We start from the raw sequence: 24,788 nt of genomic DNA, 5'->3' as shown, positions 1-24,788 counted from the left end.
GCTGATATCAAGGGGGATTGCCATGGTGCTGTAGAAACCTTGGCGTCAGCTGTGGAGCTGTTGTGCTGCCCAGAGAGGTGAAGCGCTGGGGAGCTCAGCTCAGAGGCTGGAAAAGATAAAAATCAAAACTGTAATTGTATATGGTCAGGGTAATAAACCAAAAATAAGAATGGCTGACCTGTAGAGCTGTTCGGGGTTTTTTTTCCCCTTCTGCTTTCTTCTGTCTCTCTGCTGGAGTGGTCCCTTTCTCTCTACCGAGCAGTAGAGGGTCTCCGAACTGTGGTACGGTATTTTTAGGACCGTGCTTCTTAGCCCTCGTTACGTGGTGCACAGCTCACTCTGTATCACATGACAGCGCAGGGAGCCCTGGAAAGAGCGGCTGCCAAGCTGTGCTTGGTGTTTCTGCAGTGCAGCTGTACGTTATGAGTGTCAGCCGAACCAGAGGTAAATCTGTTGGGTACAGAGCAGGGGAAGCTGTGCTGCTGTGTACTGTGAACTTGAGAAAGGAGGAGGGAGGGTGGTTCTTAGTTTGGGAGCTTCTATGTTCAATTGAGAGTCAAAAACTGGGAGCTGCTTCAAAAATAAACCTTGGAGTGGGAGCCAGGTGCCTGCTGTCTGTCTCAGCCGGGTTGGGCCATGTCCTGGTAGGTGAACACCCCAGGAGAGGAGGGACTCAGCTGTGGTCCTCCATCCTCAGTGCTCAAACCACTAGGCTATTGTATAGAAACTGCATTTACATTCTTTACTGTGGACTTTCCAACAAGGAAAAGAGACTTCTGTTGTGTTTCAAAAGGGTGTTTTTGGGTTTCTGCGAAAGTGGGTTCCTACTAGTTCAGCAGATGGTGACGGGACTTCAGTTCAGCTCCAGAGCTCAGTGTCTCCTGGGCAGATGGAAAGCAGCTAGCAGCCAGGCTGGGCAGCCCTGGGAGCCCGAGTCCCTTTCTAAGACACACGCTCCGTCGTTTGCTCAGGATGGCACAGGGAGCCTGGAGAGGGGCAGGTTAACAGCCTGGTGGGAGAAGCCTCCTCCTTGTTAGCGTTGCCCGTGGTGAGCACTGCCCCGTGGAGCCCAGGGTGAGCCAGGTAGCAGCTTGATTTCATGTGCTGTGCTGTATGGCCACATTCTGTGCATTGCTACGAGACTGGCTGTTGTGTAATGCGGTGTTAATCCTGGAAGAACTCACGTTCCAGTCTGGCAGATAGAAGGGGAGAAAGGGTGGGGGAATGAGGTCATTAAAGACCTATCTCTATGAATTAGGCAGTGACAGCTGAAATCCTTATCACCCAGGGGCTATTTTAAAAACAAGCATATCTTCCAAATAGGCTGGGTTTAGAACGTTGGTTAGCTCATGGGGAATTTTTAATAAGAATGAATGCCAGTTATCATGAAATAATCTATATCTCAGCCAAATTAGCCAAACTAATTTTTTTTTTTTTTGTCCCTGAGCTATCTTTGTATAATTGACAAGTTGTTCTGCACTTGAATTCGAAGCACTGGTTTGTGGGGGGAAGCAAGTCTATTTGCCTTGTCTTGGGAGGCCATCTGCCAAGTGAGATGCCATGTGACTTTTTTTTTGAGGGAGATAATAAACAAGAAAATAGCCCTTAAGAAAAAGGAAATTGCTAAAAATGGCATAGTATCAGTGAGCCATTTTGGTTTTGAACAGTTCATTTAAGTGTAGTTTTGTTTTATTGAAGCTGGATAACACCGTCACTAAGGGACTCCATGGCCCAGTTCAGGAAGGGGGAGCCTTGGCCTGGCTGAAGGCATAGGGATTTTTCCATTGATTCTAGCAGCATCAGGATTTGACTCAAAGTCATTACAGTCCTGATGTATGCAAAATTAATTGCTGGATTTTTGCCCTGAGAAAGGATGGAGAATGAGCTGGCATTTGAAGATTTGGCTGGTCGAAATATCAATAATAAATTGGTTCTTTGTTCTATTGCTTTGCCGTGTAAGATTCTGCTGGTAGAAATCAGGTGGTACTTACACTTATGGATCGGTTACTCTGAGTGTAGTTAGGAAGCTTTGGAATGGATGCGAGAATGGCAACAAGGTAGAAGAGCACTCCTGAATACTCTCCTCATTCCCATGAGTGAAGGCATTAGAGAAGCATTTCTTATCCTTGGAGGACCATCTAATTTATTTTGGGGTGGGGGGAAGAGGAGTTGGGGATGGGGGCGGGGAGAGAGAGGGAGGTTGTTAAAACCATCCCTAGACTATTTTGGCCACAGTAGCTTTCACTCACAAGAACAAAGACCGTGATAAATTTGACATTTCCAAATGTTCCTCATTACTCTTCTGTATTTCTCCTGTTGTGCTCACTTGCATGCCTGGAAAGGCTTGTGCCTAGCTTGGTTTAGTTTTCTGCAAATTTGTGGAATTGCATCCAATTCATGCTGCAAGTGGCTCAAGGAGCACGAGCTGAGATCACTGCAACAGGACACAGCAAGTAGGCTGCTAGGACAATATGATGCCATGCTCCATTGCATGCATGTTGTTTAATTCTTGTGATCTGACATCAGGACAACCTGCATTTGTCTTTATTGCTGTAGATAACTCAGGGAAGAGGAGATACATCTCTAACCTGTGGCGGGAAGGAAGACGAGAGGAATTCACGCGCAGGAGTGTTCCAAACAGTAAGTTCAGATACTCTCTCCACTCCCTCTCTTGAAATAGAGGTAGCATTCCTCACATCCCCAGACTTCAAACTATCCTGAATGATTTCTGTAGTTGATTTCTGATTTGTAGAATTTTTTTAAGCAATTTATTTGAGCTCTGTGGCTGTGACCATAAACTTGCCAGGTTAGATAGTCGTGATTCTGGGAACTAAGGCCTGAGAGCAAGTTGTTAGGGTTTTTTGTTGTCATGAGTTTGTTTTTCTTTTAAATTCTCATCAATTATTTGCAAATATTTGCTGCTTCTGGGAATTCAGTTCCCTGAAATATAACATAAGGTTCAAAGACAATAATACCAGCCAAAGTATTGTCACTTAAATTAAGATGGAGAACTGTGGAAATCTGTTTTTGGTTTTCTTTAGGCATAAGAGTTGGAGTAGATAATTAGAGCTTTAGTGGCCAGAAGAAGAATGTAGGACAGAAAGATAGTCCAGCCCTTCACACATGGTACAGACTGAGAGCCAAGCCCCACTCTGTTACCTTTCCAATCAATTAGACAAAGCAAAATGCTGGGTTTGTGCCTGGTCTGGACTCTCTAATGTCTTTCCTGATAAGAGTTCTGTTCAGCCAAAAATACCATCGTAAAATATAAGATCTTCTTGGGTTTTATGGTTTTCTAGTCTACTACTTAACATAATCTACTTCATAATCTGGGTTTTTTTAACAGAAATCAGTAATTAATCTTGTTTAGAACAAGTTATATGTTCTGTTGTTAAAGATCAATGAGTGGTATCATTTATGGACTTTAAAGAGCCTTCATAATTTGCACAAGCCAATATTTGTCTTATCTAGACAGAAAGATATGTCCTCATCAGTGCAACTCTTCAGAGATCAGAAGTACCACGAGCTGAAAGGGCAGTGTATCCAGCAGAGACGGCTCTTCGAAGATCCCGAGTTTCCAGCCTCAGATGAGTCCCTTTTCTATCAATCAGCGCCACCAAGGAAAGTTGAATGGAAGCGCCCAAAGGTAATTGATGCTCTCCTTGTGAGGAGGTGCTGTTTGTATTGTTCCACTCCTACTGTCTTCTCTGTGCTAAAACACAGTTATGTGAATATATTCTCCCTCCCTTTTTCCATTCATTTCCTGTCACTGTGTGATTCAGCCAGCAGCCCCTCTGTGTCACACCGCTGTCCAAAATGAAAGTCATGCCTTACTGTAAAAAGACAAAAAGGAAGCATTCTGTGCAGCGTAATCGTGCTTTTTACTGTTGATGGCTCTCTAATAACAAGCAGCAATGTGAGGTGACTCCAGCCATAGCGATGTTTAAATCCGCCCTCTATTTAATTACGAATACCAGTAATTAATTAAGAATTACTGTAATAGGTCAGTCAATACAGGAGTATACTCTGTAAATAAATTCTTCATTTCCTGGGTCAATCTGTGGATAGGTACCTGTCTAGGTTGCTGTGTCGACAGAAGTATTTCTGCAAGGTGTTGAGATTCTTAATTGAAGTTTCTCTTCAATACCTGTCACTTCTGAGGGCCTGGTGTGTATGCACAGTAACTGCACTATAAAATTTGAGCTTTAGCTATCCAATCTAGTGCCCCCCCAAGCTGTCCTTTTTTTTTTAAGTTAGATATAACCCTTGCAAAAAACACTACAGAAAATTAGATTTTATTAACTGAATAGATAGCATCTTCCTGCCCGGAATACTGGAAACAACTCAAATAATAATGTAGGGTTATTGTTCATTATTATAGCTCTCTGCATATTTTCAGAGTAACTTGTGCCTTATTAAAATGTATGGGGGAAGGAAATCTCACAGTAGCAAGGGGAAGTTTCTCCAATCTCCGATAGCTGGCTAGTTCATTTATATGTATAAACAAATGATTTGTAATTTTTCTTGGAGGAGAGAGTAGGAAAGAGAAGAGCCACAGACTGCCCAGCCAGGGATCTATCTGAGGCAGCAAACAGCAAGGCAGCATTGGTAGAGTAGTTTTGTTACACTAAAAAAATGCATGGATATTTCTAACTGCCACCAATGGAATGAATTGAGAGCCCCCATTATCAGCACATACCCACTTTCTGGTCACAGTAAATGGATTCATTTCTGTTCCACGGGGAACTGACTTGTGCTTCCAGAATCAGTTGGTTTGCTCTCTACATAGTGCCAAAAATAAGAGGAAACCATGTGTGTATAGTTGACTGCCAGGTTACCTTTTGTATTAACTATACTGGAACCACAAAGCCCAGCTACATATGGGTCTTAAGAGCTTTGCATGGCTTCTGCAATATAAGGCAGGATGCTCACAAGCTACTCCCAGGGAATACTCAACTACACAGATGTGTAGCTGATGCAGAGGAGAGAAGGTGAGTTCCCAAGAGGTGTCTAAGCAAGTCTTTGTTCTGTAGTGAACTTGATACCTTCTTCCTCAGCTGTGTGTCAGAGAGGTTCTGGTGAAATCTTAGCAGCAAGTTTTACCCAAAGGGAATGGAGAGTTTTCCTTTATTGATTGATATCATCTCTGGTCTCTGCATGACTATGCTGAAGTTACTGTGGATTTTGCCTTTGACTTCTATAAAACCTCAATTACACACCAATAATTTCATATTCAAAATGAACAGCTATTGTCTGTACACAACTAATAATGCTTATGTCTATTTGCCACTTTTACTAGCATCTTAACAGGAAAACAAATATGTCATTTGCTTCTAATTGTGACTAATGTACTAGACGTTGCAAATTGTTAATATTACTTATATTTAGGGTCTGTTAATTGGTTTGCTCTGAGGTTTTACGCTTCACATATCTTATATTTATAAAGTAGTTCACAGCCATAAGCAAATAATTCAGAAGAACACAAAATCATTCCCAACTTTGACAATGTGGCTTTCCATCAGAGAGTGTAATCTGTTCTCATAGTCCGACAAGTGTAATGAAGAGGACAGTGGAAGCCTCTAGCCAGATGCACACAGTGTTTTTACCCTTAAGCATGATGAATTTGTCTTTTACTTCACCCGTGTCCACTTTTGGGATTAGGGTTAATCTTCTGGAAGCACAAACTTGGGTGTCTTTTCTTAGAAAATATGATGCCAATGACAATGTGATCTACTTCATATGCAGCTGGTACTGCTCCCTGTCCTGTGTGACAGGGGATAACAGATGAGACTGACCAAGACTGCGCTGTATTTGCCAGGATGGCATTAGACTGTTGGGGTTGTTTTTTTTTCTTCTTTTTTCCCCTGGTGCTGTTTGTTTCTCACAGCAGCTTCAATACTGAAATTTTAGTGAGCAGAGCCAGGGTTGCTTTCCTGCTTCTCCTTTTAGTTTTCCAAGTAAGACATGAGACTGAAGAACGGGGAGAATAAATTTGGAAAAAAAGTAGGCATTCCAAAGTCTTTGGGTTTGTTTTTATTTCTGTAGTGCTTTCCTGTTTATTAGAGTCTTTCATCCCCCCTAGAAGGGGAAATACCATGCAACCAGTCACAGCGAGGTCGGAAAGCCTTTGTGCTTCCTAAGAGATGTGAAGCAAGAGCTGGACTCTAGACAAGGATGCCATTTTAGGCCATTCTTTTGTGTGTGTCTTCATTCAAGGTGGTGATCAGGGGCCAATACTGAGTCCAAACCTGTTCAATGTCTTCGTTAATGATCTGGATGATGATGTAGGGGCATTGGACTAGATGACCTCCAAAGGTCCCTTTCAACCTCAATCATTCTGTGATTCTGTGTGCTATTGTAAAGCTGTGCCTTCCTCGCTCTTCTTCCTCGCTCTCCTTCCTCGCTCCAAGATAGAGCAGCTCTTAGGGCCCATGTGGGGCTACTCCTACAGATTTGTGGAGAATAGCTAGAGTATCCCAGTCTTGCCCTTCTTGGGTGGGAGAGGGAGTTGATGACTAGGAGGTGGTGGAAGCTGCCTTTGTTCTCATGGTGAGCCTCTTAGAACATCTTGAGAGAGAGGGGCTCGTCTCTGTGCAGCAGAGCAGAGGTGAGGATCTACTTCCCAATGTTTGTTCATGGGTTATCTCCTCTCTGCCATATGGAACTATATTGTACTCTAAGTTAACTGGCTGAATGCTTAATTGTCCTTTTGAAGTGATGGGCTTTTCAGAGTGCTTCCTTTTTTGGAGAGGGAAATGGCCTTGCAATATGAGCATAAGGCGAAGGCCAGAACTGTCATCTACTGAGACAGGTTCTGAGCAGGCCACTTGGTCGTCTTGCCTCACCGGCTCACCCAGAAACTACAGCTGTGTCTCCCCCAGCCACCCCCAGATGTTTGTACAGCATCTTGAATGTGAAGGAACGAAATGGTGATACCCTGTTTCCTGTCCTCCCACCATCTGCATAGGCAGTGGATAGCCTGTCCAGATGCTGGTACTTGTATACTAGTACGAGCAAGCAGGTTTTTGCTTTAGAAAGCCTGTGTAGCTGAGCAGCTGGGGAGTGCTGCCCAGCGCACACAGAGCTGGGGGATGCCGCCTCAATTGCTGCTGCTGGTGTCCAAACAAGTACATTTGGGATCTGTGAATCTAAAGCTTTTCTGAGGAGAGGCGAAAGCCAGTGTTTTAGTTTCAGCTCACAAATATGCTCATGCTTTGTTCACTTACCATAAATGGTTGGTGGTGGCCAGACAGAGCAAATGCTTAGGAAGAGTATCTGTATAGTCAAAAGGGTTTTATTCTGCTCTAATGAAAAAAGGAGTATAAGTGAGAGAGAGAGAAAAGAGGAGGAGGGGTAAAGGGTTTCTTCCACTTTGTTTTTGTCCTTGGATCTGCACCTGCAATGTTAAATATGTTCTGTTTGCTCGTTCCAGTCAGACTCACAGCGATAGGTCATTAACAATCTGACATTAATTACTTGTTTTGTACTTTTAAAGTCTCTTTGGGAAAGAGAACAAAGACAGGGTAGTGTTACTTCTGTGGCACCCCAGTATTAAGAAACTGGCAAACACAAAAGGCACTGTGTAATTACCATGCAGTCTCCCTAGGATGACGTGACTTTCCAAGGAGAAATGTTGTTACGGAAAGATCATCCAACAAATAAGAGCGCTGTGCACTGCTTATGTGCAGTACTGGGTCTTGGTTTCTTTGGGTGCGGTGTGGCATGGTATGCAGTTGGCGGGCCAGGCTAGTGGGTTCTGATTGTACACAGCAGCTTAGGTGTACGTTTGCTGATAATGCTGTATTTCAGTGCTGGGTAGTAAATGAACTCAAAAGGTCTGACCCCATCTGGGATATCTGACAGAGCTGCCTGAAACATGGAATTGGCAAGTTGTAACACTCTGAAATTCCACATTTTATTCTAAGTAGGAAGAAGAAAAGTCTGAATGTGCCAGAAGATTTGCCTAGAAATGAGCTTGGACCTTATTTTGCTTTGTTTCTATATCACCTTCCTTTGTGACACTCTCCACACCAGTGATGGGTTATGAAAAGTAAAAATAGTATAAAAATGCCAAATTGTTTTTCACTTCTGGGGAAAAAAAAAATCTGGAAATGTTGGACTTGATCTCATAGAAGGAATCATCTTTGTCAGAGTGACATTTTCTGACAGAATTGTTGACAGATGACACTGGTGTCAGACTGCTGGCTGTGATTTCCCTGGCAGGCAGCGTCTTGCCCCCTGCCCTTCTGGCCTGCTGTAGCCCCAGGGGAGGGGAGAGCCTGTCCCAGCCAGCCCTTTGATTGCTCAGCCCAAGGCAGTTTATGGGCACTTCGGACAGGACTCGCCCAAAAGTTAGATGCTCGTAATGTGGGGCATGTGCCCCACTGATGTGGGGCAGTCACCACCAGCTCCCATTACAGGCAGTGGAGAGGAATTGATGTGTTTAGGGTGTGGTTCAACTGATATACCTGAGATATTGGCTTCAGGTTGAGATGAATCATACCCCACAAGTGCCTGGTCTCTGCCAACCAGAAGTTCAGAGGGTGAATTCCGGTGTTGATGCTAACAACATGAATCCTTTGCTGGTGTTTCAGGACGTTGGGCTCTGCTAACGTCTCAGTTCCTCTGTCCACCTGTAAAATAATAACTGAGCTGAGCATGACCATTTCAAAGGTGGAAGAAAAGGTGAGGTACAGCTTATTCCCGCCTTTGCCCCCGACACCACACAGGGAGGTGCTCCCACTGCTTCTGTGCTGTTCCAGGCTGCCACTGAGGGGGAGTGGGGTCAGCATATTCCCACCTTCCTATTGCAGCACCTGCACTTGACCCCGTTGCATCACATGAGAATCGAGGTATGTCGTTCCTTCTTCTGTTTGCTCCACACCATCGCAGAGGGACAGTGTCTCTGCCTGTTGTGGGGGAAGTCATGCAGGGACTGATCAGAACTGTCTTCAGACGGAAGGGCTCAGTCTGTGAGCAAGGATTTATAAATGGCTGATTTTGCACAGTCATTTTCAAGAAGCACTTTTAGAACCTAATGCAGAGCTGAGGGACTCTCCTTTTTAGAACTAGCCCCCCACCATTTAGATCAAAAGCAATAATGTAAGACACAGAACGCCTGAAATTTTCTGTGGGGAAAACCTGCTGGTTTGTTACAAAAAGAGGAAGAAAGAATCCCCCCCATTGGTGGACATTTTTTCTGCCCATTGATATGAGCGTCAAAGCCCATCCTGCTCTTTTCCTGTGATTTCCCTGGAGTTTCCATCCTCTCTGCCAGGCTGAAGTGGGGCTGGGGGCAGCTGTGTCCTGCCAAGAGGTAGGAGAAGCCTCTCGCCCCCCTGCTAGCTCTGCTGGCCCTGGGATGTCCTCGGCCACCTGTCCCGGTTAACCCCTTACTGAGGGCAAACACTGCCTCTGTGCGGTGGTCCTGGTCCGCATCGGCTTTCAGCAGCAAGCAGCTCTAGTGAAAATACCCGGGAACGAAGGTCACTCTGCTGAAAGGATATTTTGTCTGTCTTATTTTTAACTAAACCTCAGGTTTGTCTCAATTTTTTCACTGAGCGCTGACCTTGCAAAAAGTATTAAATCCCAAGGACATCTTTGTCAGCATTAAACAAACAGCAGTGATCCCCCATCCAGGGCAGGCAGCCATGTGGAGGAAGAGTGGATAAGCTTGCTTCAGAGATAAGCAATGTTCTTTAGTTATTCATAAAGGGAAATAATAGTCTGATCCTACAGAATGAGAATCTTATCATGTGCTTTCCTGGTTTCCCTGCTTGACCCTCTGTTTTATAAGCCCTGTTTTTGCTTTCGTCTGCATCTTCTCTTTATGAAGGGCTATGATTGTACCCTTATGTTCCAGAACGACAGAGCTGGTTCTTTTTCAGTAAGACAGCACAGAAAGACACTGTGTGACACTTCTGCTGAACTGCTTCCCAAGAAACTCCTCTTGTGTCCCAGGCCACAGGAGGGACTGCTGCTGTGTTTGACTGAATCTCCATTAACTCACAGTGCCAAAGGTCAGATATCTGACTGAAAGTGGAGAATTGCATACTCATGGCCCACTGCTTGCCCCGTGTTCCTAGAAACACTGCATGCCATGGGCCAAATTCTCCACTCTTCTTACCAATTTTCCAATGCTTTCAGGTGTGGTTAACACCATGCAAGTGAAAAGGATCAGGAAATAAGGCACTGTGTTCTGGAATGATACAGCGATGGGAATAAACAGAACAAGTGTCTCCCCAGTTCCCAAATTGGGGAGTATGGGATGAGCAGGTTGGTGACTTATCCAGGGCAGTGTGAGGGACTGCGGTGCCAGAGAACTCAGGAGCTCTGACTTCTGCACCTGTACGTGTTTCTTGAAGGTTGCATCAGCTTTTGTTTGCTTCTGACTGGTGGAAAATGATCAGTTGTCTCAGAAGCTAAAACATCTTTGTATTTGCAAGTGCTGATTTGAACCTTGGAAACCTCCTCTGCCTCCATACCTGTCGTCTTAGAAGATTTTGCCCTCCTTTGGAAGGCAGAGGAGGCTCGGGGCATGCCTGCCTGGGCACTTAGTCTGGGTTAGCTTTACGTATTTTGCGTTAATGTTCTTTATTCCACATATGTTCTCAGTGACAGGATTTGTGATCACAGTAAGCAGTCCTCCAGAATGTTTAACAATATCCCAGTCCTCATAAATTTTGTGGAATGAGTGTCATGAAAGACTTGGCTGTCAGGTGTAAGTGCGCCTGGGTTAAATGCCCCTCAGAGATAATGCATGGCTTCATCATTTGATTCCTCTGTCGCTTCTGTAACTGCATTGCTGCAGTCTAACCTTATTTTCCAGTTTGACCATGAACAAGACCAGAGACATCTGCTTATGTTTGGGACTACATGTCAGAGTCCAGTAACGCACGCAGGAGAGGCACTGGAGAAGGAGGAATCCTGGCACTGCATCTGGATTTGAGCAGTTGCCCGACAGTGCACTGCAAGAACAGTTTCGGGGCATGGAGCTGAGTGACAGCTCATTGCACCCTGGGATATCTGCCAGGATGGGGCCTGGGGATAATCCAGAGCTGGAGGAGAGGGGAAATAAAAGGGGAATGCCATAAACTGGCATGACAAAGTGATGTGAACTCTTAGCAGCACAGTGTAGTTACATTGCTGCCTTCTGTGTGACAAACTGATTTAACAGCCCCTGTGAATAGTGACACTTCTCTGCTTTGCCAGATTCCCTCCCCACATCCCCAGCTCCCTTCTGGAGCGTAGCTTTTGATTTAATGATCACTTTTTCAGATCTGAAGGTGCTTTTTTCTCCCTTCAGCCTCTTCTTTGTAGCTTAAAAATATGAGGCAATGCTAGTGCTCTTGCTTAATCAGAATAGAGGTCCCTCCCCACCCCCCTCCTCACCCGTCAAGTTTTGCAGGATCTGATTATTGTTATTCTGTGAAAATATGACTTGTTCTGCAAAGGCTGCTGACACGTCCTGAAACAGCCCAAGTCTTGGGGTTTGTTTCCCTGTCTACGCCCAGAATTGTCCATGTTTCTCTATTGTTGGTGGTTATTGACTCTTGTTGAAGTGCAGATGAACACAATTTGCAAAGAACTGTGTGCTGTGACAGTTGTGTTTGTACTTGAAATACTGGCACGTGTGGAATGTGCCTGAATCTGAGAGGTGAAGAAATGTGTTTCAAAGCGTGGTGGTGAGCCTCTGCTGAGCTTTCAGGGAGATCACGAATCCTTTTATGTGCCTCAAACATACAGAGACATTGATGGGAATACAAAGGTAGTTTCAGGTTGTAGGTTGTGTGAGCCATGCACCAGTGTCTTGCAGCTTGCTTCTTTGTTGTGCTTCTCTGGAACGTGTCTGTAGGAGAAAAGGACTGTGAAAAACTCAGCCTTGCACTAACATGAAATAAATCTTAACTGGCTTCTTTTTCCTTTTGAGTCTGTCACATCCTAGATCATAACACCATGGACGATGTCCTCCGCAGACAGACCAAGTGAGTCTGAGGTACCAACTGTAACCTTCAGTGGGTGACTTTCAGCCGTTGCACTCCATTGTTGGCGCTGTATGGGGCTCCTAGAGGATTATGGGACTTCCTGGATTACACTATTTATCATTTTAACAGGCACTTTTGTATGCAGTAATTAGCTGTGATTACGCATGAGTGCAGTAGCAGGGAGGCTATTTGCCGTTGTTATGAATAGTTTTACTTGCAATTAAAAGCAGATTTAGCTTGTGATCTTGAGCTCCAGCTTGTTCTCAGCTATGGAAAACATTAAGTCGGATGTTTCTTTGCTAAACATACATGTGTGCATATATAAAGGGAAGGGTTGGAGTGCACCTTAATTTTTATAGAAGAGCATAAGCCTTGCAGACTCAAAAGAGGTATAAAAGGTCATAGGCAAAGTAAGCTCTGACCTAGGTTTAAATTCTTCATCTTAAAAAAATAGGAAAGAAATTAAGAGCTAAACTCTGAGAAGCAGTCTGTCCTGGAAGATAATCGGAGAGGTTGATGGGAAGGTTTCTGTACACATTAATCATGTTCTCTAGGTTAAAATTGTGGAGGCGGAGAGAAGACCGCATAGTCCTCTAGATATGATGCAACCTTCTGTTAGTATGCAGGGGGTGGGTGAGGGGATGACAACAGGTAGGAAACCACCAGAAGAAAATTATTTTTAAGTGATGGTAAATGATCTTTTCTTTCCTCATTAGCTATGTACACAATGAACTGTGTACCCCGTAACCTCCTGCAAAAGAAGTCTAGCACTGCTGAATGTTTTATTTGATAAAGTGTTACAGCATCCTCGGTGCTTGATTATGCTGAGCTTGGCTGCAGCCATCTGTCATTCTCATGCAGGTGTCGATCTGCAGAGGAGAAGTAGCTGCTTGCCAAGGGCAGGCTGCCGTAGCCACCGCACTGGAAGTAAGGACAGGCTGCTCCTGGGGAGGAAGGCGTTAAATCCATCCCAGCTGTGGGAGCTCAGATGTTGGCACAGCTCCCGAAGATGCATGTGGCAACACAAAAGCGTGCTCTTCATACCCGTTGCCCTAGCAACTGCACATTCAAATGGCAGGGATTGGCAGTCGGATCCCACAGAAGATGATGCAGTTGCAATTAAGTCGAATTGTCTTCAGGTTGTTAGATTTAATTTTGAACTAGGGGGGAAGGGGTGCGGTGATGGGTGAACATTAGTGATATTAACAATGAGCTCCCACCCATTGGAGATCCTGGTGTAGGCAGGACTCCATCATGCTGTGTGTTTCTTTAAGGGTAAAATCAGTGCTGGCACTTGGCTTCTGAACCTTGTTTTTTTTGTGGGAGAGAATAAAAAATCTGCCTTAAGAGCTTTATTTGTTTAGTGAGGGTAGATTTAGTGGAGTTAGCAATCTGTTGTACATCTCAGCTGTCACTGTTCTTGCATCCTGGTGGTCCACAGACTGGAACAGTAGGGTTTACAAAGGCCCTGTGGAATTGGGCTACTAGAAGGAGGTGTCCAAAAGTGGAGGGCAAGGTCTTTCAAATCCAGGTCAAAACAAGTCTTATCCTTACTGTATGGCTGTAATTCTGGATCAGCTGGATTCAGAATCTGCTTTATTGTTGTCTTATTTGGTGAAATCAGTTGATTTGGATCATTTTCACCAGCAGTGGGAAATGTAATGTTGTAACGTTCAAGTGGGGTGGTTGCCACATGCTTTTGCCCTGGAGTGCTGAGACAGAGGTGGTCAGCTATGATTTGGTGCATGAGAGGTACATGTGAATCCACTGAAATTCAAAACATTATAAAGCACTTAGCAGCACCCTGGCATGTCTTCAGTATATTGAGACTAATGTTTCCCGTGCTTTTAAAGCCCAGCAACACTTAATCAAGGGCAAGAACACATAACCAATCATTGCTTAAAATGGGTCATGCAACTGGTTTTATTCACTGTCAGTTACAAGGTCCTGATCTTGTCTCTAGCTACACTTCAGAAAGCCAACTGAATGTTCATGACGTGTCTAGGCAGTAAAGCCCTCTATTCATGGGACTTAAGTGATGTGAATGACTGGGTAAATGTGGGGTGCTAAAAACGTAAGAGAAATAGCATCAGGAAATACTGTCTTGGATGTTTTTTCTGCTCCTGGAAAAAGCATAAATACTAAACCATCTGCCTGTATTTTGAAGGGGATATTGAAATCTAAATGTTATAGAAATATTAAGGATGGGGGTGGATCAAGCTTTTAGCATTTGGTTTAGATATTAATCATTTCATCTACTGATCTGTACCTGAAGAGAATTTCAGTTTATGGATATGAGAAGAATATTTGTATGCTAAAGTACAGGTACTTTGTGCACACAAGACAGACTCAGTGAAATGCTGTGAAGGGTATGTTGATGTGCTTCTGTGTATGCTCTCTTCCTTATGTGAGCACATCACATTTAGGTTGGTTGGCTTGGAGACTGAATGCATGCAGTTGTAATGGTGGTTTCTGTTCTGATATGGAATGAAAAGGGACCTGTTGAAGTTTTTCAAGGGAGAAAAAATGTAAGCACAAGCAGACAAGCAACTCTCTCCATTCCACTATAGCCCAGTGCTTTAATATGTTGCATGGGATCTTATGGACCAGATCTTCCTTTTGTTGCTTTTCATGCTTTTCACCAGCAAATTGAGCATTCACGGAATTGCCTTGGTGCCTGGAATATTGGTTATAATGGGGCGGGAATATCTGGAATTTATGGCCATGAGTAATGTGGATGACAGACACTTTACTACTGGAAATAATAGAAAACTAATAGAAAAAAACCTGCTCTGAATTGTGTACCTCTCTTGTTCCCACAACAATAAAGTTTTATCAAATTGTGTTAACTAGCTCTAACTTTAACGATGAGATATTGAGATGAGTTGGTGACTTCTTTGAAAAATAGGCTGTCGTGTGATCAGACATTGGCAGCTTCAAATTTACTGCCGTGGTTAGAGAGCACAGAGAAGAGTAATGAGAAATAAACTGATCTTGATATAATTTTTTAAAATATTTAGTGTATTTTTAAAGAAGCTATTTAAATAAAATACCTCAAGGCTTATATAATTATATTGTAGAATAATATAGACTGTTTCTTGCATGAGTGAAGAAAAAAGTGAGTTATTACTTTATAATTCACTTTCCTGTCCTCTTATATTGTCAATGATAACAGTGATAACCTAAATACAGTGATAAACCTAAATAACAGTGCTAATAACTTAAATACATGTGTTATGTACTGGCTACAGAGATCAAAAAAGTCACTGGAATCCATTGGAACCGGAGTTCTTGTTCTAGCAACCAGGAACATAAGTTCTCATATAGAGGATCATAATAGAAGAACATTGTCATTATTACTGCTACCCTAATATGATCCTATAATAATTTTAAAATTAATAATAATCCTGGCTGTTCCAATTTGTCTTTTTGAGGAGAAACACTTTTTGAAAAAAAAGAGGGGGGGAATGTTCAGTTGAAGCAAATTTTTTTTTTTTTTTTGAATGTTGCAACTTTTCCCAAATACACTAATAAAAATGAAATGTTTCTTGAATTTTTTTCTTGGAGGCAAGGAAACATTTTCCAGCTATAAAGGGACTTCCTTTGCTGATCTTCTAAGGTACTTGGAATGGCATGTTCTGATGGTGTCCAGCCAAGTAATTCCCTGAAAACATTGTGGGCTGTGTTTTGTTTCTTTCTTTCTCGCGTTATTATTTTCTCCTAAGGTTTTGAGGTGGTTTTTTTTCACTGAACATGTTCTGAAAAGAAAATGACTTCTCCCTTTGCAAGGGAACACACCTTTACGTGTTCCTTCCCTCCCTGTCTGCTCTCTATCACTGCTCTTCTGTCTTCCTCTTTATATGACATTCCTTTGCTCATATTATTTGCAGAAATAAAGGAAGCAAACTGTCCAGGCAAATCATCCAAACTGCTGTTGTTTGTGGTGTTGTAGCTGATGATCTAGACATTCTGAGGAGAGTCGTGCTGGGCTTTTCCAGCCCTTTTCTTTTAGTCTCTGTGCTTCAGGACCTATTTTTAGGACTTGATCAGCATAATTGCCTTGCACAATAAATAGGTCTGATGTGGTGAGGGTACCAGAGCATGCATGCGTGTGTGTGTGTTTCTAGCTCTTATGTTGATTTGCTTTGATGAAAAAGGGTGCTTCCCTGAGGGGGAAGGGGGTAAAAGACCAAATGACTGTCATCCTTTTCAGGCAGAAGAGTGCTCAGACTGGGTGTTCATGACTTGCATTGAGATGCTGTTGCCTCTGTATCTGGGATGTGCTGTGTCCTGCTGCCTCAGAAATCGGGCAGATGGAGCTGGTAGCCAAAGTGAATTAAGAGCAGAAGGGAGGACCAGAACCAGTGTGATACCCTTCAGCAGCACCCCGGCAGATGAAGGTAGTGAGCTACATGCAGCTGTTTCATACAGTCCATTGCCCTTACTTGGCTGAGAAATGGCAAAGGTGGGGTTTTTGGGGGAGCGTTCTTCTGTGTTTCACAACTGGGAGGAGGTTTTTTTTCCCAGCTGGCTAGAAAAGGAAGAAACAAACAAACAGGAGCATTTTTGTTACGTTAGCCATGTAAAACATGGTTGACAGCTCACAACATCTGAAAGCAGCCTGGGGAAACAGGGAGACTACAAAGGAGGCACCGAAGAGCATGCAATTTAGTCTCCTGCATTTAAGATTAAAGGTATTATTCATCTGTTCTTGGTTAGCTAATCTCTTACGGAGTCAACTCCTGTAGAGCAAAGGGAAGGCCCTTTATTGCCAGAGTAGAAGAGACAGCTGCCACAAGGTATCCCTCCTCAAGCCCTTGAGGGCACATTATGTTGATCACAGTAAAAGGGGAGTAGCCTGGATGGGAGACCATCCTGGGTCGAAGTGCACAGGCCGTGGCCACTGTGCTAGTTCATGTTCAACGTGACACTGATCCTTTCACAGTGGCTGTGACATGCTCTGCTGCAAGTCCTGCCTCATCTTCCAGCAGGCGCTCTAACTGGAGTTTCTTGTCAGAGGTTTGGGTTGGAAAATGTGTGTTGACTTTATCTGCAGATTTGGCCTGTTATTATTCTAAAGTAACCTCTGTCACCAAACCATCAAAGTAATAATTAACAAGCTTGTCTCTGGAAGTTTGCTGTGCATTGGACCCTTCAAGAATTCTGTTAACAGCAAATATTTTGTATTTGATTGCATTTTGCTAGAGAGAGAATTTTAAAGGTGAAGCAATATAAATTTCGTATACAACTATAAATTTCACCAATATAAACCCCCAACAACCTGAAGCCTCGATTGACTTGCAATAGCTTTTCCACCTGTGACACCACCAACCCAATTTCTAATATAAATATGAAGCCTATATGATGGGCTGTGGGTGTCAGAGTCACTATGCACTAAGAATTTTTGTGTCTGGTCCCAGTGACTGTTAATAACTGCAAGTGCTTCACGCTCACAGGTCCCCACCCAGAGCAGGCAGGCATGGATGTACACACGTGGATATATGTACATGGACATCTGACAGGGACTTGGGAAACAGAATGGTGCAGTGGGAAGAAGGATGAAGCAGTGCTTTGGACTTGCGTTGTCATACCAGGGCAAATCTGTGGCATTTTGAAGGGAGACAGAGACCCAGAATCAATGCTATAAAATTTCAGTGGTGTTAGCTTTGTAAGGGGGATTTAAAAAATTTTTTTCTCATTGAAGTGAGTCAGTATTTGCATGTGCTAAGAGTAGTGATGGGAAAATAGTAATATTCCAGATGGACAGTACAGCCATCTGCTTTTCTAGAAGGTGGATCCAAGAAGCATGGAGAAGTTATTGCACAGAGCAATCATCAAATGCAAAGGGCTGTCACAGATGTGTTGTTAAGCGCTTTCTTTCCCAATTGTTTTGTTCCTGTAGCAAGGAAGTGAGCAGAGCTGTGTGCGGTGCCCTGAGGACTCCTCTCACATAGCCAAACAAACAAGTAGGGATCTCTTAACTCCCTTAATCCATTCCGGCAGTTATTGCTGGCAGTGGCCAGGATTCAAGTCTTGGAGGGGTATGTACAGCTGTGTGACTCTCATCCATGTCCCATTTTCCTAGACCAGAATCTGCAGTTCAAATCAAGGCTGAGGTGTACTGGGGAGTTCAATGTGCTATGGCTCAGCCATGCCCTAAATAAGAAGCCCCGAAAGTTTTATGGTATTTCATTCAGATGGGCTCTGTTTCTGTCTTTGAGAAGGTTCATCAGAAATAGGAACAGGAACTCTGCTTTGTTCTACATTTTTGTGTTTCTCCTCACCTTTCTGCAGCAGACTGGTGATGCCTGACTCTGGCAGCATGCTTAGCCCTGAAGAAACCTTGATCGTGCTTCTGGGTGTTAAGCAATTTGAAAAATGAAAATATGGGAGAACCTAGTGCTCCAGAACTCGGGAGGGGAGGTCCTCACTTTTTTTGAGATGGGTGTTTAATTTAAGAAGTGCTATTGGGACTGAAACAGATACTGTTTTATTCTCTGAAGGATGTTACTTTAGAAAGCATCCTTTTCTAAACAATAGGAATTTATGAACTTAGTTTAATTCACTATCATTCTCATCAGTGTTATAAGGTGGTGCACCTCAATATTAATAACATGTTTTTTGGAGTGAAACCCTGGCCCCTTTCAAAGCCTTGGGATTTTCGCCATGGTCTGGGTTATCACCTTGCCTTTCCATGAGTGGGCTGAGTATGGGAGGCATCGTGAAAACATTGTTTGGCATGTTTTCGTCTTGGTTTCTGACTGGATAAACTATTCCTCCCAGAATATTTTGTCCTTATTGTTTTCATCTGGGGAAGTTGTGACATGTTTCTTCTGGAACTGCCAAAATGTTCCCAGAATGGAGCTGTTTCTGACCCTTATTTTATTAATTCCATTATTTTATTTTTATTTTGCCTGGAAAATCTTGTTAAGATGGAGATTACCCAGAAGAAGAGATGAGCAAGGAACTATAAAGCCTTCAGCCGTCAGCAAATACCCCATGTCTAACCTCTCCATTACAGTCTGGTGACTGAGTGGACCCTGTATGACATGAACTTGATGGCTCGATCCAGTTTCTGGTGTCACTTCAGAAAATTCTTTGTTCTTAGTTGGGCCCTTCTCAGCTGTGTCATGACAGGAAGCAAAAAGCACAGTGGCACCTTGCCAGCATCCCTGCCCTCCCTCCTCCAGAAACCTTGCCGAAGAGCTGGGAGTTCAGTGGATGTCCTAATAAGCAGCTGCATCCTTCCTCCCCTTTGTCTCACAGGTACCAGGGCAGTGTGAGGCATGGGTTCCCCTTTTGTGGTGGTACCCTTAGATACACTCACCCTTCAATGAGTGTTGCATTTATTTAAATATGATGGAGAGGCAGTGTTTTGAAAGTGGCATCTTTCTCAAGAGTATTATTCACCCAGGTCTTCCAGGGATATAATTATGAGCAAACATTTGTAAATGACATGCATGCTTGCCAAGCAGACAGCTCTCCAGATGCCAGTATTTTGTTATCTTCTCTCTTGGCAGTTTTTCCAGTTTATATTTCCCTCCTTCAGACTGGATGGAGGCTTTCTTATGTTGTTGCAGTTGTTTCTTCTAAAGAAAAAATACTAAACAACCTCAATGTCACTTCTAGAACATGAACAGTACAATTCCAAGGTTCTGAATGTTTCTTTAAAGTTTAAAATGTCAGGTTTTATTTAGTTGGTTCAAGCATCATTAGATGAAAATTGGTTTCTCAGAGAGTCAGCTTCTATTTGTCCTGAGGCAGTGTGGTGATGGTGAGAATGACATGGTAAAATTTATTTTGAGCCTGTAAAACAAAAAGCCCAAGGATCACATCCTCAGCTAGCGTAAGTCTTCGTACAGTAATTGTTAGTTCATTGATTTAGTCTTCCTAAAGAATTAAATGTCTGGCTTCTCTGAAGGAAAAATTACAGCACAAACATGCCAGTTGCAAAGGAAATTAAGGTACTGTTCTGTCAACACTCTTCCCCAAGAGTGGAAAGCATCCACATCCAAAAAATGCCTGGTATATTAAGAGCTTTATGCTTTTCTCATTTTATTTCCGTATTTAAAAGGGTATTTGGGATGAGTAAAGTCCTGGAATTTGAGGTTTTGTAAGCCATTATATCTTAGATTTGCAAAATAGTTTGTTTGAATTTCATGCTGTGAGTTAAATGTATGTTTCCTTCAAGATTAATTCTATTTAAAAATTAAATAAAGACGTATGTTTTCCTGGCTAAAAAGAAGCTTTTAAAAATGCTTCACAGCTGAAAGAACCTTTTAGCACTGCTGTCTTGCCTGTATGTGGCATTGTTTCTAACTTAATCATAAAGGCTAAAACTTTTAAATTTGCATCTTTTCAAGTTTGCAGGAAATAAAATGTCTGTCTTTGTTAAGAGCAAATGTTATCTGCCAGTTTTTATGCACTGAGCTTTGGCCAGTGTTGCAGGTGTCAGAAGCTATCTTGACCTACTCATGTGCATCAGGAAATGGAATCTCTCTTCTTGGAGATATTCAGAAGCCGTTTGGGCATTGTCCTGGGCAGCCTGCTCTAGGTGACCCTACCTGAGCAGGGGGGTTGGACAAGGTGACTTCCAGAAGTCCCTTCCAACCTCAACTGTTCTGTGATCAAGGAGAGGAGAGTTGGGCCTTGGGGGATTTCAGTGCAAAGTCTAATGAGCCTGCAGTTAGTATGGGGTCTGGGACACCCTTGTTGGGTTGGATAATGAATGTCCATACAGTCCTCTTACTTTGATCTCATTTTTCCCATGTTGAGGCCAATCTGTCTCATGTGTGTGCAGTCATCCACGTGCATGTATTTATATACTACATGTATATACATACATCTATACATGCTCTTTGAGTTGGGAAGGCAGGCCCTGCTTATCTTCACTCCTCAAATGCAGAATACCTTTAGCCTCTTTAGAGGCTCACAAAATCCTCAAAAATTCACTCCCTAACTCCCATATCTATCTGTTTCACCAGAAATAATGAAACATACAGCTTTATGCAGATGCTTATTTCATTGGCTGCAACATTTTGGGTGGAAAACTGGCCCTGGAAAAGAGCAGAACTGGCCTCATTAACTAAAACGGCCTTCAGGACTGGGCCTGTCTAATAAAGAGTGTCTATGCTGTATAAAGCACATTGAGGTCTGATTTTTGCCTGGAGACAGCACTTTCTACTCTGATACAGTGAATAAATAATCAAAATAGGGTTTTTTCCTAAGACTGTACCAAAACTTCAGTCCTGTGATGGTGAGCAAAAAATTAAATCTCATTTAGCAATGATCCAGCTGTGGGCTGAGCTTTGGTCTGCAAGTTTAGAGTTTTGTTGCTGCTTCAGCTTTACCACAGGTACAAACTCTTGTGGGACTGATGAAGAACATGAATGCAGGGCTTTGCTCTCCCTTGGTCACTAGGATAACCCTATAGATAATTGGATCCATTTGCAAAGACTTTGTGCAGAGTTCATCTTGCTGCTGTTTTTGTGCATGATCACTGTTGTCTCTTTTCTTCTGCCTTCAGATAAGGGGCATTTAAGCCTCGGACATCTAATTTTCCTCCCTAAATGGAGATGAGAATGCAGTACCTCATCCTCTGGCCTCTCCTCCCTCCTCTTTCACTCACTGACTCCGCTCTCCACAAATGAAAGTTCTCAGAAGTGATAGTTGTCTGAAAGCTGCTTTCACATTTGAGCATGTGATCTAACTGGTAAAACAGCGAATGTCTGGACTATAAGAGGAATAATTCAAATTTAATCCAAATATTTCAAATGTAATCCAACCATGGCATTTCTCATCCTTGGTCTTAATGGGCTTTCTGTGTTCCTAAAAGCACGATGAATCTCTTGTGAACAAAACTGAAGCAGTATCTGTCTATGGATAGAGGTGGATTGAGGGGCCTTGCACCTCTGCTTGTATAAAGCAACATCACCCCCTTGGCTTAGCTAAAGTGATGATTTACAGCTGAGAATCTGGCCTGCATCTCTACATTTGAATAGAATGAAAACTATAGACACTAAGGGGGCCGGTGTGCTTGGAAGAGACAGGGACATCCTGCTAAGTTACTTCTGCAGACATTCCAAAATCTGCAAAAAATTAAAAATAAAAATCCCCTCTAATGAACATAATGGCTGCACTGTAAATACTTAAATTGTAAGACAAGAAAAGCAACATTGGCAAACCTCAACATTATTAGAAACAGGCCCCTCTCCTTGCCTTTTGAGAGTTAAGATATGTTTCCTTAGGTTTTCCACTAACTTTACTTTGACTGTTAGACCCTGATTGAATAAAATAATTAATGTGATTGATAGTGTGAGGGTGGGGTTAAAAGGTGACTCATGATTTTCTCTTGGAAGTGGTCTGTGTGTTGAGCACTAGCAGAGAAGTTACTGGAGACACAAATGAGCCAGAATGATTTCAGTGTCCCTGATGGGGTTTGGAGTTCCAGCTGGCTGAGATGGTTTTCCTGGTACATCACAAAGAAATTAAACCTGGCAGGAAAGGAGCAGTGCTGGAGCTGGAGTGGTTCTCCAGCACTTAGAGGTGGAGCACTGTGCTCTAAGACTAGCTGGAATTTGATGTCTAGTCAAGTTCATGTTTGAGTTATCAACACCTCTCAAACTTCTCTTCCTGGGAGACAAGCAGACTGTTTCTCACAACAGAAGACCTTGGGAGGTTTTTGTCTTCTCAGGTGATGGGAGGCTTGAAGTTCTCACAGCAATTCCTAAATGTTCATAGAGAATCTCCATCTTTAAAGGAAATTTTATGGTGCTTTGAATCTATTGTAATAGGAACTGGAGGTCTGGATCCCTTCTGTTTTACCTAGAATGTAACTTCAAATCCATAACTGCACATCAAACAGCTTGTGCTCTCTGGAAAAGTGTTGTGAGGCTGACCACTGTGAATATTCCTATGGCTGGTAGTAGTCATTGTGAAAGATAAGTGGGAGCTTGTTGGGATTGCCAGGATTTCTAAACTGGTAAATCAGGAGGGTAATTTCTCGGTGACGGCACTGACTCATCTGTTGGCCATCACTGACCTTTGTTCAATTCCTGCTAACTTGGTGATTTTCTAACTAGACAGTTCTACAGAGCCAATTTTTTCTTATATATGTATATGATCCTCTTCTTGAAGATAAGGAATCCCATGTGATCCTTAATGAACTACCATCCATTCTGATACACACCCTGATCTTTGTACTAACTTTATTTGAACTGATGAAGATGCAGGTCTGTTAGCAGTGAATTTTGTGATAAAATGCTTCTGGGTCTTCTGTTTGCTCTATTGGCTTTCTCTGTTTTCTGACAGTTGAATAACATCTTTGTCTTAGGCTGGCATCAGGCAGAGGTAATGATAGTGTTTAACAAAGGAATTTGTCTGAAATGAAGTAGTGAATTCAAATCAAAATATATATATATATATCACATTGGGAAAACCAAAAATAAGCTCGATAAGTGCAGTGAGAGTGCTATGTAAAGAAACAGCATGATATAAATAAGAAAAAAAGTTTCTCATTACGTCTTTCCAAGCAAGAGGTCTCTTAAGAGTCTAAACAATTTAAACACAGAGATGAAACTGACTGTGCTTCAACTGGGATAAAATCATGACCAAGTAAACATTCTGACTATACCCTGGCAGACTGACTCCTCCCAAGGAGCCAAAGACTTTTGTCAATGTATCTGTCTGACTGAATCTGCTCTAGTCTTTGTTTTGGGTTGAAATAGAAGAAAATCCTGGATCGTGATAGGGAAAACCTTGACAGTGATTGTGAGGTTGGAGTCGCTTGCATTTGACATCAAAGTAGAGGTACCTCCCAGACTGAACGAGGCAGGAGGAAAGGCTATCTTCAGCCTTGACATTAAGTAGCCAAGTAATTTTGGTCATATTTAGGGGATGCTCTGTGATCTGCAAGACTGACTAGTGTCGATGGAGAACATGGAGCAGTTAGCAACTTGCCATCAGGCTCTTTGTTCCTTTTGGCCTTTTTCCCCCTCAGAGGAAGCACAATTGTAGTTACATTGTCTCCCAGTCTGTGTCTGTCTGTTCTCCTCTTCCCCCAACAATGCTTTACTATTGACCAGTTTCAACCCAGTTTGGTAAATGGGTAGATGTCTTGGTGAAACTACATGTGCCATGAAAACAGGCAGTTGAGTGGGAGCAGGATAGCCTGGGAAAAGGCTTATCCTTTATTAGATATCAGAGTGCCCACAAGGGGAGGAGATACCAGAAAGCAAGCTTCCTAAACAGATCTGTGAGATATGGAAGTAGTTTTCTTACTGATTCCTTCTGAAATGTGTTGAGTTGGTAACAGAATGTGGGGAAGAAAAGCAAATGTGAGAACATAATGAAAGAGGCAGAACTAGAAAGGAGGGTGGCTGGTTAAAGTGTGAATTAAAGTGAATTCATGGATATAGTGGCAATACTGGCCATCTTTTGGCATCATCAGCTGCAGAGATGGCATATTAGTCACACAATTACCCTTAAAAAGTTTACCCTTTAACAGCTAAAACAGTTCCTTAAATTTCAAAAACTTCCTGAAGTTTTGACATGATTAGAAGGAAAGGGGCTTATCCAAAAATGTTTTATTCATTGCAGTCCTTTATCAGCTGTCTATCTTAGGCGAACTAAGAGCTAACCTACATGGAGGGAAATGCATGTGCTTGATTGCCTGGCAGGTATGACAACTGTGACTTTGCTTAAGTATCTTACTTTGGAAATCACTGTTGCGAGTTTTTCAGTTTCATCACTCAAAACTGAAGAAACTTATGTGCTGATAACTTTTTTGCTAAATGAACATCTTTC

General features: G+C 42.7%; 1 protein-coding gene across 1 annotated transcript in view; it reads left to right on the top strand.

Annotated features, from left to right (window-relative positions):
• The first annotated feature begins 423 nt into the window (after positions 1 to 423).
• CAPN6 (calpain 6) overlaps positions 424 to 24,788 on the top strand; it is a 63,421-nt gene continuing 39,056 nt past the window's right edge. The window contains exons 1-3 of the mRNA XM_050901794.1: positions 424 to 444; positions 2,557 to 2,640; positions 3,472 to 3,646. Coding sequence (XP_050757751.1) covers positions 3,482 to 3,646 — 165 coding nt within the window. The 5' untranslated portion in view covers positions 424 to 444; positions 2,557 to 2,640; positions 3,472 to 3,481. The remainder of the gene's footprint in view (positions 445 to 2,556; positions 2,641 to 3,471; positions 3,647 to 24,788) is intronic.

The sequence above is a fragment of the Gymnogyps californianus genome, chromosome 9 (assembly GCF_018139145.2).
Source record: "Gymnogyps californianus isolate 813 chromosome 9, ASM1813914v2, whole genome shotgun sequence".
NCBI lineage: Eukaryota > Metazoa > Chordata > Aves > Accipitriformes > Cathartidae > Gymnogyps > Gymnogyps californianus.
This window is presented reverse-complemented; position numbering and strand designations above follow the sequence as displayed.